A 15,299-nucleotide genomic window follows, 5' to 3' on the forward strand; every position below is an offset into this window, starting at 1 on the left:
AGAACCATCTTTTAACGTCTTTTGGTATGACGCGGCCGGGGATCGAACCCCGAACCTTCCGCTCTACCACTAGACCACGGAGGCAATCAAATTTCCGTAAACGTGTGTGCATGTACTAACGCCAACAATGTCATCAGTGAACTACACGATCCCATCGTCAATAATTCTCAGGTCTGGATTCACTAAGGTCCTCGGAATACTAACGGTTGCTTTCGGTTGAGTCGCTATTTTGAATCAGCGAAAGGGAGAGCTCAGAACAATGGACGCTCAGATTATTACATCAGCAATGTTTTCGCGCAACATGTGCCATAACCTAGGAACAATCTACTCCACACATTGCTTCAATGTCAGGCAACGGAAGGGTTCGCACAACGTTCATGCACGGAGTAGGATTCATTTGACTTCCGTGAGATAACACGGCCTAATGTCATTAGTTGGCTAAAAATAGACACACGTCACCACCACACCACAAAGAGGGAAGTGAAGGTCGTTGAAACCAGAAATTATTCTAATTATTATGCTAAAAATCGAGCAAAAAAACCTCTCAGTATGTTTTATTTTCCATTGACAAAATCATATGTTTGCGATGTTATATCCCCGAAATAAACTGTACTAGCTCTTAGTCAATGTTTCATTGGATTTCTTGTTTCCGTGACCGGCCGTGCCTAAAATTGAGCCAGCCCCTAAAAGCACCGTAAACGATATTTTCAACTCAAATTCATTTTTGCACCCGTCTTGGGAAGGACTCGGGCAGAGTTAAACTCACCTGTAAGTTTGCTGAAGTCCATGCCACAAGTACTACAGCAGGGTGGTGGGCCGCAACACTCTGGGCAGAACTTCACAAGTCCCCCAAGGAGTGGGTTGGTCACGTCACGGCGGACCGTGCTCAATGGCTTGAACAGATCTGCAAACAACCGCCTTTTACTTCATTTAACGCCGTTTTAATTTTCAGGTGAAGGTAGATATTGTGGAGGCTTAGACGCTTGGGTCGTGCCCATTACTTCATTGAAACGTTCAATCTCTTGTAGATCTGGTATATTTCAATATCTCAATAGCTCAATAGCTCAAAAGTACTGACTGGTACCCATCATACAACGTACCTGGATTTATGCCGCAGTAGTTGCAGCAAGGGGGAGGGGCGAGGGGGGGGGGGGGCACCGCAATAGCTCAAACAGTACTGACTGGTACCCATGATACAACGTACCTGGATTAATGCCGCAGTAGTTAATGCAAGGGAGAGCACCGCAATAGCTCAAAGAGTACTGACTGGTACCCATGATACAACGTACCTGGATTCATGCCGCAGTAGTTGCAGCAAGGGGGGGGGGGGGGGGGGCAATAGCTCAAACAGTACTGACTGGTACCCATGATACAACGTACCTGGATTCATGCCGCAGTAGTTAATGCAAGGGAGAGCACCGCAATAGCTCAAACAGTACTAACTGGTACCCATGATACAACGTACCTGGATTCATGCCGCAGTAGTTAATGCAAGGGAGAGCACCGCAATAGCTCAAACAGTACTGACTGGTACCCATGATACAACGTACCTGGATTCATGCCGCAGTAGTTACAGCAAGGGGGGGCACCGCAATAGCTCAAACAGTACTGACTGGTACCCATGATACAACGTACCTGGATTCATGCCGCAGTAGTTACAGCAAGGGGGGGCACCGCAATAGCTCAAACAGTACTGACTGGTACCCATGATACAACGTACCTGGATTCATGCCGCAGTAGTTACAGCAAGGGGGGGCACCGCAATAGCTCAAACAGTACTGACTGGTACCCATGATACAACGTACCTGGATTCATGCCGCAGTAGTTAATGCAAGGGAGAGCACCGCAATAGCTCAAACAGTACTGACTGGTACCCATGATACAACGTACCTGGATTCATGCCGCAGTAGTTACAGCAAGGGGGGGCACCGCAATAGCTCAAACAGTACTGACTGGTACCCATGATACAACGTACCTGGATTCATGCCGCAGTAGTTAATGCAAGGGAGAGCACCGCAATAGCTCAAACAGTACTGACTGGTACCCATGATACAACGTACCTGGATTCATGCCGCAGTAGTTACAGCAAGGGGGGGCACCGCAATAGCTCAAACAGTACTGACTGGTACCCATGATACAACGTACCTGGATTCATGCCGCAGTAGTTGCAGCAAGGGGGGGGGGGGGGCAATAGCTCAAACAGTACTGACTGGTACCCATGATACAACGTACCTGGATTCATGCCGCAGTAGTTAATGCAAGGGAGAGCACCGCAATAGCTCAAACAGTACTGACTGGTACCCATGATACAACGTACCTGGATTCATGCCGCAGTAGTTACAGCAAGGGGGGGCACCGCAATAGCTCAAACAGTACTGACTGGTACCCATGATACAACGTACCTGGATTCATGCCGCAGTAGTTGCAGCAAGGGGGGGGGGGGGGGGGGGCAATAGCTCAAACAGTACTGACTGGTACCCATGATACAACGTACCTGGATTCATGCCGCAGTAGTTAATGCAAGGGAGAGCACCGCAATAGCTCAAACAGTACTGACTGGTACCCATGATACAACGTACCTGGATTCATGCCGCAGTAGTTACAGCAAGGGGGGGCACCGCAATAGCTCAAACAGTACTGACTGGTACCCATGATACAACGTACCTGGATTCATGCCGCAGTAGTTAATGCAAGGGAGAGCACCGCAATAGCTCAAACAGTACTGACTGGTACCCATGATACAACGTACCTGGATTCATGCCGCAGTAGTTACAGCAAGGGGGGGCACCGCAATAGCTCAAACAGTACTGACTGGTACCCATGATACAACGTACCTTGATTCATGCCGCAGTAGTTGCAGCAAGGGGGGGGGCACCGCAATAGCTCAAACAGTACTGACTGGTACCCATGATACAACGTACCTGGATTCATGCCGCAGTAGTTACAGCAAGGGGGGGCACCGCAACATGTCAAACACATCTGGTTTATGTCACCTGTAAAAGTAAAGCTCCAACATAAAAACACCCAAGATAACTGTGGACATAGTAAAAGATGTGAGGCTTTTTAACTTTAATTACTTGTTACAAAAATGAAATTAATATTTTTTCTTGTTCAAAAAAATAGGTCAATGTGAGAAAGGAACCCAAGGACGTGTTTTGCTTTTTCCATCCAACCCACAGTGCTTTTGATGAAATAAATTATCGGCGATCCCAATCCATTCGGCTCTTCCACGCGACAATGGAGACTTGACATGCCCATGATGTCAATCACTGGATTGTCTGCTGCAGCCTCGATTATTTACAGACCGCCTTCATGTAGCTGGAATACTGCTGAGTGCGGTGTTAAACAAACAAACAAAAACAAAACTTGAATTGTTTTGGGGGTCGGTAGTCGAAACGAAGTCAGTCATCTCTTTAAGTATTGGCGCCCAGTCGTCTAAGGCGCCGCGATTCGCTGTGCAGAGTTGCGTCCCTTGGGCACGCCAGAAACCTATGATTGTGGGTTCGAATCCCGGTTCGCCCCATTTATGTTTCTAGGTTTGCCAGCACCATACCCGTGCTCGTGGGTTTCACAAAAGTGGTAAACGTCTGAGACCTGCATCACTTCGGGCTTTCCTACCACATTAAGCTGACACGCTGTGATATAACTGGAATAATGTTAAAAGCGGCGTTAAACCCAACTCACTCACTCACTCACTTTAAGTATTGGCAATCGGTTGAAAAATTGAAGAATTAATTAGACGACAGAAAAAAGGGATTTCCTCTATTAGCCTAGATTCATAAATACGTTATAAGACAAAATATTTGTTTGTTTGTTGTTTAACGCCGCATTCACAGCGGTCTGTAACTAATCGAGTCTAGACATGATAATCTAGTGATTGACATCATGAGCATCAATCTACGCAAAAGGGACACGATGACATGGATTAACAAAGTCAGCGAGCCTGACCACCCGACCCCTTTAGTCGCCTCTTACGATAACCATGGGTTGCTGAAGACAAAGTCAAACCCGCATCTTCACGGGGTCGTACGTGTGAACATTGGTTCTACATGTATGTCTGATGGGGGCACGGGTGGCCCAGTCGTCTAAGGCGCCGTGATTCGCTGTGCAGAGTTGCGTCCCTTGGGCACACCAGAAACCTACGATCGTGGGTTCGAATCCCGGTTCACCCCGATTATGTTTCTAGGTCTGTCAGCACCATACCCGTGATCGTTGGTTCCACCGAAGTGGTAAACGTCTGAGACCTGCATCACTTCAGGCTTTCCTCCCACATTAAGCTGACACGCCGTGATATAGCTGGAATAATGTTAAAAGCGGCGTTAAACCCAACTCACTCACTCTATGTCTGATTTCGGTTTCCGATTGGTTCTATGTCTGATTTCGGTTTCCGATTGGTTCTATGTCTGATTTCGGTTTCCGATTGGTTCTATGTCTGATTTCGGTTTCCGATAGGTCCCCAGCAACCGATGCTGGTCGTATGAGGCGACAGCGTTTCATCGTACCCCTTCAACGTTGATCGGTGCTCATGATATCAATCACTGGTTCGTCTTCTCCAGACCGCCTTGATCCAGCTCACCTTGTTTATTTGTTTGTTTCTTTTTTAACGTCGCACTCAGCAATATTCCAGCTATATGACGGAGGTGTCTTAATAATCGAGTCTGGACCAGACAGTGTAGTGATTGACATCATGAGCATCGATCCACGCAAATGGGACACGATGACATGCATCAGCCAAGTCAGCGAGCCTGAGAACCTTATCCCGTTAGTCGCCCTCACCAAAAGCATAGTCGCCTTTTACGATAAGCATGAGTTGCGGATCGTCACGTTTAGAAATAGCTCAACTAGTGTTGGAGGCGGCGTCAACATTAAACAGAAAAACAAAATCATATGAGCAAGGGCGATAACATAACATAAATGCTACAGCAACGACATCAACGTCTTACCCCGCACACAAACCACGACAGCGACAGTAACGGCAAGCAGTAGCAGCTTCATCCTACGTGTTCTACGTTTTCCTAAACAGTAACAGACTGTCTAAGACAACTGGAGGGCATGGGGTATTTTTAACTGGCTAGGATTACGCTTGATACGGGCTGGTATGCTTCACTGCAGGGCCCAGATCGAGGTTATGCTATAACTCGCCAATCCCAATGAGAGTGGACACATGTTGACAACATATCCATGAAGTCGGACAGACGTGTCAGTACTTTTCGGAAATTAGGACCTAAACTGGGTCTTCAGCGATTTATTATAAGCCTAGAGCCGTGGAGCACGTCTTTCGTTTATACCAACAGGAACTTCATCGATTCCTCAATTCTTTGTTTTCAATCCTTTATATTCTCATGGAACCACCCACGGTTGTACAAAAGCGTGTTTTACAAACATATATATGTTCAACAAAAGTGATGATTCAGACAGTAAGAGTACATTTAAGTATTATTTCTAGATATTGGAAATAAACTTTGACAAATTCTTCATTTCTGCGGGGGCACGGGTGGCCCAGTCGTCTGAGGCGCCGCGATTCGCTGTGCAGAGTTGCGTCCCTTGGGCACGCCGGAAACCTATGATTGTGGGTTCGAATCCCGAATCTGTCAACACCATACCCGTGCTCGTGGGTTTCATCGAAGTGGTAAACGTCTGAGACCTGCATCACTTCGGGCTTTCCTCCCACATTAAGCTGACACGCCGTGATATGACCGGAATACTGTTAAAAGCGGCGTTAAACCAATCTAACTCACTCACTCTTCATTTCTGCTATTTTGGTTTACTCTACCACTAGACCGCCGTCATATAGCTGGAATATTGCTGAGTGCGGCGTTAAACAACAAACCAACCAACAAACCATCTTCACAGCGAATTGCGGTGCTTTAGACGACCTAAGGCCTTCCTTGACCGTAAACATGGGTATATTGGCCGATACACAATCATATCAGAGTAAAAAATAAACATGGCACAGTTTTTCATAATAAAACCGTTTTTATTAAATTATTCAATTGTTACAAATTATTTTAATATAACTATGAAAGTTATGTCGTTGTTCGTCGTAGAAAAGGCGGATTACGACACAATGTTCCACATCCTCAACTGAAGGGGACAAAATTGACATACTCTATTTGTTTAAGAGCAATTCATGAATATTTTATGTCCGTTTCAGTAAATCTTGTCAATTGGGCCACGCGAGTGAATATGGTTTTACGGCGCTCTTGGCAATAATCCAGTAATATCACAACGGGGGACACTGGGCTTCACACTTTGTACTCAGGGGGGAATCAAACCTGGGTCTTCGGCGTGACGAGCGAAAGCCTTAACCACAAGGCCTCCTAACTGCCCCAGTTGTGCTGCGCGACATCAAATTGGTCGTAATTCAAATCCTCAGTTAATTAACTGAGACGTACATGTGTTTTTATCATATGTTTTGATTTTCAATTGAAAGTATCCTAATTTGGCGATGTATTAAAAAAACAGCACTCACAGAATACTTCTACATGGTTTTATTTAAAAAAAATATCATTTCTTTACAAAATGGAGAAAAAAACACATAATACACAACTGCTTGTGGTTAACTTAGACTTCTTGTCTTTGCAAATCAGTAAATGTACTTTTTTCTCGGCACAAATTTTCAACATAGTAGGGGGCATGTGGATGCAAATTCATTTCATACCCCAGTCGTCATTGAACCAATTTATTTTTACACAAAATGAGCAGGAATGGGCGATGATGAAATAGATATAATCAAATATAACTGGGCTTTCAAGTTTCGATTACATAAAAAAATCATTCTAGGCATATTTTCTTTTTCTTCTAAAACGTCTAGGACCTGCATCACTTCGGGCTTTCCTCCCACATTAAGCTGACACGCCGTGATATAACTGGAATACCGTTTAAAGCGGCTTTAAACCCAACTCACTCACTCACTCATTGTTGGGTTACTCCCAAATCGCTTACACGCCAATTCGCCTACGCTTCGATACGCCTACAGGTTTTATGTAGGCGATTGGGCACACCCCTATGTCAAAAATAGACTGTCCAGGCATGTCATTAAAACATTTCACAGTAGATAAGACTACAGAAACTGACTGTTCATACAGCTTTATCTCACAGTAAACAAAATTGTTTTGTGATCTCAGGTCCTCAGACTGTTAACACAGGTTCAATATTCATTACATTCAAACATCTCACTGCACAAAAGATAAAAGAACTGCTTCTGAGTGAGTTTGGTTTTACGCCGCTTTTAGCAATATTCCAGCCATATCACGGCGGGGAACACCATAAATGGGCTTCACACATTGTACCCACGTCGGGATTCGAACCCGGGTCTTCGGCGTGACGCGCGGAAGCTTTAACCATTTGGCTACCCGTTTGGCTGTTCGTTTTACATGTAATGCAATTAAGGTGAGGTGAAATGGGGTTTAACGTCGCGTCCAAGATTTATTACACTTATATAGCGACGTGCATGTGTGGCTGCTTGTACTAGTCCGGATTGATGCCGATTTAGAGTGCTAGCCCACTGAGATACCATGCCGCAGTTTAACATGAATACCCAACTCAGACACAGTTTACTGACTTCGACCAGACCAGTCTTTGTTTTAGCCCCTTAATGCCGAGCGCTAGACAGGGTAACAACAAGTACCATCTTTTAACGCCTTTTGGTATGACGCGGCCGAGGATCGGACACCAAACCTTTTGTACCCTGTAAGAGGGTATGGGACATTCTGAAGCTGTGAAAAGTGCGAGCATGCGAGATCGCGTGAACACGAGATATGGCGAGATATCGCGTTCTCGCAATCTTGTGTTTTTTGTACGTAGTAATATTTTTCGAAAGTAAAAAACGAACGAATGTGACATTTAGACAAGATTAAAATCTCACATTCTCACATTCTTTTGCATATTTAGCTTGTTTCCAAAGGTCGAAATCGCGAGAATGCCTGAACGCAATGCAAGAATGTCCCGTACAGTATTCCATACGATACACCCCGAACACTATGTAAATAACTCTTAAGTACTCGCCGACCTTGTCCATCTACATAAATACAACAAAGTAGGCAAAATAGGGTAAAGAAAGCGAAGTAAAACATATACGTCTTCCCTTAATCGACAATACGTTTTATTAGTTTTGTTTGTTGTTTAACAACACTCAGCGATAATCAAGAAGATGTCGGCGATCTGTAAGTAATGGAATCTGGTCATACAAAACAGAACTAGTGATTGTTATCATGAATACCGGCCCACATCATAGGTACGGTGATATTCGTCAATCAAACCTCCGAGCCTGACCACCCGACCCCTGCAGCCACCCCTTACAAGCGATCTCCTCAGTAGTGAAGTGGGGAGGATATCGTCCTGGAGAGCAGGTAGTAGTAGTAGTACACTACTACTACTACTACTACTACTACTACTACTGCTGCTGCTGCTGCTGCTGCTGCTGCTACTACTACTGTTACTATTGCCGCAATTGCAACAACTACTGCTACCATTGCGGCTGCTGCTACTACTATTGGCGCAATTGCCATTACTACTTTTATAACTACTACTATTGCTGCTGCTACTACTACTACTACTACCACTACTACTACTGCTACTACTACTACTACTATTGCCACATTTACCTCTACTACCACTACCATTACTACTGCTACTACTACTACCACTACTACTTCTGTTATTGCTACTACTACTACTACTACTACTACTACTACTACGACTATTACTACTACTACTGCCACTACTGCTACTACTATTACCACTACTACAGCTACTACTGCAATCACTGGATTGTCTGGTCAAGACTCGACCGCCACCATATAGCTGAAATATTGCTGAGTGCGACATTAAACAACAAGCAAACAAAACTACTACTACTACTACTACTACTACTACTACTACTACTACTACTACTACTACTGCTACAACTATTGCTACAACCACTATTGCGATTGTTGCTACATCTACTACTACTATTGCGGCGGCTGCTACTACTACAACTACTACCAATATTGCGAGTGTTGCTGCAACTACATCTAATACTACTATTGTCGCGACTGCCACTTCTATTACGGCGGCTGCTACTACTGCAATTACTGCTAATGCCGCAACTGCAACAACTACTACGTCCACTATTGCGAGTGTTGCTGCAACTACATCTACTACTACTATTGTCGCGACTGCCACTACTATTACGGCGGCTGCTACTACTACAACTACTACTATTGCCGCAACTGCAACAACTACTACCACTATTTCGAGTGTTGCTGCAACTAAACCTACAACTACTATTGCCACAATTACCACCATTACTACTAATACTACGTTGTTGCTACTACTAAAACTGCTACTTCACCGGCTGCAACTACTACTATTGCCGCTGTTGCTGTTGATACCACCACCACCACCACCGTATACCTATAACCACCAGAACGCACATTAATACATTAAACAGTACAATGCGAGCTGGATATACCGAGATCCGAGAAGGGCCGGCAAATTGTTCTGAATCTAGCGTCTAATAACAAGGTGGAATGAGTGCCATTTAACAACAGAAGTCCTATCCAACTTCATAATGGCGGTTACGAACAACATTTTAAATCGGCTTAACACTAATTCTTACCAAGTATCGGAGCATTCATACATACGATGCCCTGTATATAGCGCTTAATGTTAATCCGTCTTTGTCCAGTCTGATTTATTCCAAATCGCTTCAGATACGTATTTCAACGATTTAGACCCGATCGACCTAATCACAATTGATTGAATGCAGGTATACGGCCGACATGAACCACGCTGATCACCCAGCCCGTTGTTAAGATTTGTGGTTGACTTGGCACACGAAATACGCCACTGACCCCGAATGTAAACGCAGGAAGGACGTGATATTTTGTTATGAACGTGTATTTGTCAAATGATGGGTGTTGAGTTCAAGGAATTCGCTTATCTTCGTCGGATTATGAAGTGTGGATGTGTTGTCGTTGTTAGGTTGCGGGACAATGCTATGGAATGGCTCGTAAACAATCTTCACCAAGTGGATGCGTTACGGAGACATGTTCTGAGCGTGTGTTGACCTATTCAGAATTTGAAGCCTGCAGTACTCCTTTAATAGAAGCCTTATAGGTTGATATAGATTGTTTGTGTGTCTCATTTTTCATTTTTTATCATAATGACGAACTTGTGTTCAACTTTGCAAACCCTTCACCGAAACCTTCTGTCGGATTCGGAATCGGAAATCGACGACGTTGCAATCTCGAAACTACGTTCCCCAATTATCGCCGAGCATCGTCGACGGCATGAGAGCTCCTCAAGTGATGGGAGGAGTTCAACAGATAGGATGTTCATTCCTAAATCACGTGACCGCTTCCGAAGCAGCTCGTGTGACACCAGGGGGCACGCTGGAAAACCGGAGTACATACATTGTAGATGTTGTGGATTATTGAAAAAGGCGAAGGTGTCGTTTTCGGATGACGTCGGCGATGACGACACACCCGAGGAAAAAGAAAATCCAAAAATACCCAGAGGATGTGAAACTAAAATTATACCACGACGGTCCGGATCATGTGATCCGAGTATTAGAAATAGGGATAATTTTCAAGCTGTGATAAAACCCGGACAAACGGTTTCCGACACCGAGTTCTTGGCACGGAGACAGACATCTGCCCTCCCTAGATATGAAGGTAAGACATGCGTTTATATATGGCATCGTGTTATGTGAGTCAGGCTGACCAGTAAGAGGTGACTAACGTAATCGGGTGGTCAGGTTCGCTGACTTGGGTGATGCATGTCATCGTATTCCAGTTGCGTAGATCGATGCTCATGATGTCCACCATTGGATTGTCTGGTCCGAAAAATAAACAGAACGCCTTCTTAAAGCTGGAATATTGCGGCGTTAAAAAACAAACAAACAAACAAATGATGAATGACCGAGTCACATGTAAGTCGACTCTTTCGAAGTAATGGTAAGCAGTTACGTCCGATGTCATTCCTTAAAATTGGAAGTCTGCCATATTCAGTAGTTCAAGATCATCATCATTTAAAAGACATATCTGTCAAACTTGAATAGTGAAAAAACTAAGAAATACAATGGTTAGGTTTCGACTAGGTTAACAGAAAAAAGTGAGTGAGTGAGTATGGTTTTACGCCGCTTTTAGAAATATTCCAGCAATATCACAGCGGGGGACAGCGGAAAATGGGCTTCATTGTACCCATGTGGGGATTCGAACCCGGGTCTTCGGCGTGATGAGCCAACGCTTGAACCACTAGGCTACCCCACCACCCCTAACAGAAATAAAATTTAATATATCCCTTCTGTGTGTGTCATTTGTAGAAGATGAATATCATATTCTGCTTGTACTGTGTGTGGATCCTTTAATAACTTTAGCAAAAGTAACCGCCTGCTAACTACTTTCACACTCACGAAAGTATTGTTTTGTGAGATCTCTATCGTCAGATACTTCATTTATTTAAGTTAAACTTTCCAAGGTTCATTTTTCATAGTCTACTGTTGACAAAAAAGCACTGTTGACCTCATTTTGACACATATTGGTAAAAAAACAATTGTACGTGGGTCAGAGGCGTTAAATACAATAAACTATAGTGATCGTTATTAATAGAGTAACGTATGCGTGGTGTTTACCTTATCTCTACAAGGTAAATACATAAAAATGAATTCATATCTCGCGAATAGTTTACATCGCCCTTAAGGATGTCTTTTGTTTGTATTGAATTTTTTCTAAGATTTTTTTCAAAATCTCAGTGATTTTTATCGAACTTTCCAATCAAGAAAGACGTTAGTGTTCATTCTGTAGCGCTGAGCGCACTCATTATCTTCCGTGTCAAATTACACCTGGGGAATCCCACCCTGTTAACAGTGTATACTAGACAGGAGCCAAGTTAACGGCGCTACTCGTTTGACCAATAATTCCGTACAATTGACAATGTGATGGTTATGATCCTCGGCTGCGCAGCGTCATACGTGTGATATGTTGACTTATAATATGTCGCTTATCTGTTTACAAACTTGGGTTTTTTCATCATTGACTATTTGACTTTGCAATATTTGGTGCAGTTGCTCCTTATAAACATTCCAACGCGAGGCGGTTTCTAATCGAAATAATGATTTTGAAGAGAAACAAATCAAAATGTGTCGTGTTACCAGACAAACAAAACTCAAATTCAACTGGTCTGAGTTTGGTTTAACGCTTCTTTGAACAGTATTCGAGTTATATCAGGACGTGGGAGTAGAACTCGAAGTGATGCGGGACTAAGACGTTTACCACTTTGGTGAAGCCCATGAGTATTGGTGTGGTGCTGACAAGACTAGAAACATAATCAGAGCAAATCTGGGATTCGAACCCACTATCATCGGCTGTATCGACTGCCGTGTTTTGTTTTGTTGGATTGTGTTCCAAACATCACTAATGCCATATAATCATAAACAAAATCATGTCCAGAATTACGGGATCCTTAAAACAGTATCAATTTGATACATTATCTTATGGACCACAATGCGCAGAGCATAATTATGCCCCTTTGCCGTGGCAGGATCCCCTGACCGTGAGATGAAATCCCGATGAAAACACGATTATGATCAGTAATGGTGGTGGTAGTTTTCGCCAAAGTGAGGTGAAATGGGGTTTAACGTCGCCTTCACAATTAATGCACTTAATGACGTTACACGTGTGTGTTAGTGTTAGTGTTAGTGTGTGTGTGTGTGTGAGAGAGAGAGAGAGAGAGAGAGAGAGAGAGAGAGAGAGAGAGAGAGAGAGAGAGAGAGAGAGAGAGATCGTGTCCGCGTCCTTTGAAATTTACTTTAACTCCAATGTGATGTTGACACGTAGGGATATTATTTCATTACTGATCACTCACACCTACGAGTTTGTTTTCCTGCTTCAGATGTTGTCAGTGACGGAGATCGACGATGGCGAGGACGACGACAGACACGTCATCCGGGTCGACCACCTCCAGCACCACAAACGTCCTCACAACGACGTCATAAGCCACAACTGAGCCATGCACATCGTCAACAGGAACCCTCTCCCCTCACCGTTGCCGATGTCATGCCGCAAGTTTTGCAGAAAGAAAGAAATCCCTGCGTCCAAGCCCAACAATACCCTCACGCCCATAATCCTTCAAACGTTGTTCCGGATTCGAGCCTAACATCTAGTCATGGACCTGATGAGCAGGAACCTCCCGCTCACTCCCCGTGTTGGACACAAGATCAGATGGCGAATGAACCCCACAGCGCTAATGACACTGATATTCCCATAGAATTAATGCCAAGCTACATTCCGGAAGAACGATCTAGGAGTCGCAGGCGACCGAATGAGTGTGATCCTGCCATTAACCGATCACATATTGAACGAGGTGTTTCATTTAAAATCGCTGTTGACAATCACGAGAGGCCATCGGATAGACCAAAAGACGTGTTCTTAAAACAGGCACGCGATTACGCAAGTGAAGGTAGCCAATGGTCGTCAAGACCTCCTCGCAAGCCAGGCTTTACAGAACATTCAACGAACCTTACGCGAACAGTACATGAGCAGTCTTCAATAAAGTCAGGATCTTCAGATAGATCACTACAGTGGCAAAGTGTCGCAAAACATCCAAATTCTGTGTATTTGCCGGGGGGGAAGGTGAAGGAAAATACTCATCAACGGACACCTGCTCCAGCTGCAGCATCGCTGCGTCCAACAGAACTCTGCATCATCACCCCATCAAGTGAACACTGGCTGGAGAGAAAAACGCAGGCGTACCGTCCTCATCGAACCCCTTCTCCATCAGCACAGCCTCATGCAACGGAATGCGCCGTTAACCACGGCCAAGAACATAGCCACACAGAAGAACAGTCATTAATTCTTAACACACCGCCAACCAAGAGGTATCACCTGCAACGGACATCGTCTCCAATCAGAGCACAACCCTGTCCAGTAGAACCCATTCCAAGTGTCAGGAATGACCAGTCACTGGAGGCTTCTCTCACCGAGCATCGTCCTCGCACAAGTTCTCTGTCAGCACCATCACGCCCATCACATTTGACAATAAGTAAATCCACATATGAACAATCATTTCAGCCTGAAACCTCTTCAACCCCACTCTGCAGCCGTCCCCCTAAACCCCCTCCAAAGAACTCCCCGGACAAACCTCCAGCGCGTCCACCCAAACCCCTAAAGCTTCAATCTCCCAGCCATAGTGGTTCCCCCGACGGAATATCCTCCACGAATAACGCAAAGCAGCCACATGCCCGTAGTGACGAGCCGCCAGCTCTGCCCCCCCGGGGCAGACCACCCAGACAACCGACTGACAAACCACCGGAAAGACCCCCAAAGTCATGGGTTGGAAGGAAACCCCTACCTATGTCAAGAGAGAGTTCCGACCCACCACCTTTACCCCCTAGGACCCGCCGGGCACAGTCTGTTGATAGTGTGTTCCGGAAAAGGGAGGCAACCCCGGGGATGGGGGAGCAGAGAAGGACTGCATCAGAGGGGGAGAGTCAGAAACTGATCATGGAGGTTCTTGTGTGACTGAACTGGTACAAGGTCATGTACAGGGTTACGGTCAAGGTCATTAACGGCCAAGGTCGCGATTCACACGTTAGGTCACGTTTGACGTGGGATTAACGAACAGGGTCAAGGTCATGTACTCCCACGGCACGAATAAGGTCGTGTCTATGCTTCAAACAACGTGACATATGTGAATATCATGAATAAGGTGACGGTCCAGCTTATTAAGATCAACTATCACAAATGAGGTCATGATTTTGCAGGGTTACGAACATGTAGGATCAGGAGCAGGGTCCTTGACAAAAACATTTCAGATTGGTATAATGCGAAATTGGAAAAAAGAATCACACCTAACACAGTGAGTTGTGTCGGCCGGCGTCTGCATGGTTGTGATCTCAGGAGTGGAGACGTGAAACTAGTCAGGAATTGAAGCTGTGGTGTTATTAACTCGCTGTCTACAGAACGTCACTGCATAGTATTCACTGTGGCCTGTGGCCTGTGGTATGTTGCCTGTGGTATGTGGCCTGTGGTATGTGGTATTGGACAAATCTATGTGAGGCAACTATCTTTTTCACGGGGAATTCGGGCATCGCTGTTAGCTATAGGGTGTTGTAATAGTGAGTGAGTGAGTGGTTTAACGCCGCTTTTAACAGTTTTCGAGTTAAATCGCGGCGTGTCAGCTTAATGTGGGAGGAAAGCCCGAACTGATGCAGGTCTCAGACGTTTACCACTTCGGTGAAACCCACGAGCACGGGTATGGTGCTGACAAACCTAGAAACATAATCGGGGCGAACCGGGATTCAAACCCACAAT

General features: G+C 44.9%; 1 protein-coding gene across 1 annotated transcript; it reads left to right on the forward strand.

Moving 5' to 3' along the window:
• The first annotated feature begins 10,150 nt into the window (after positions 1-10,150).
• LOC124118513 (proline-rich extensin-like protein EPR1) lies at positions 10,151-14,507 on the forward strand. Its single transcript, XM_046480634.2, has 2 exons — positions 10,151-10,661; positions 12,880-14,507. The coding sequence occupies exons 1-2, from the start codon at positions 10,151-10,153 to the stop codon at positions 14,505-14,507; spliced, it is 2,139 nt and encodes a 712-aa protein (XP_046336590.2).
• The last annotated feature ends 792 nt before the right edge of the window (positions 14,508-15,299 follow it).

The sequence above is a fragment of the Haliotis rufescens genome, unplaced genomic scaffold, assembly GCF_023055435.1.
Source record: "Haliotis rufescens isolate VD_foot unplaced genomic scaffold, xgHalRufe1.0.p SCAF_38, whole genome shotgun sequence".
Lineage (NCBI taxonomy): Eukaryota > Metazoa > Mollusca > Gastropoda > Lepetellida > Haliotidae > Haliotis > Haliotis rufescens.

Bases quoted from the DNA above. Each gene is read 5' to 3' on its own strand.
- LOC124118513 (XM_046480634.2), top strand. From the start codon at position 10,151: ATGACGAACTTGTGTTCAACTTTGCAAACCCTTCACCGAAACCTTCTG. The intron at 10,662-12,879 runs GTAAGACATGCG...TTCCTGCTTCAG, and splicing joins TGCCCTCCCTAGATATGAAG to ATGTTGTCAGTGACGGAGAT.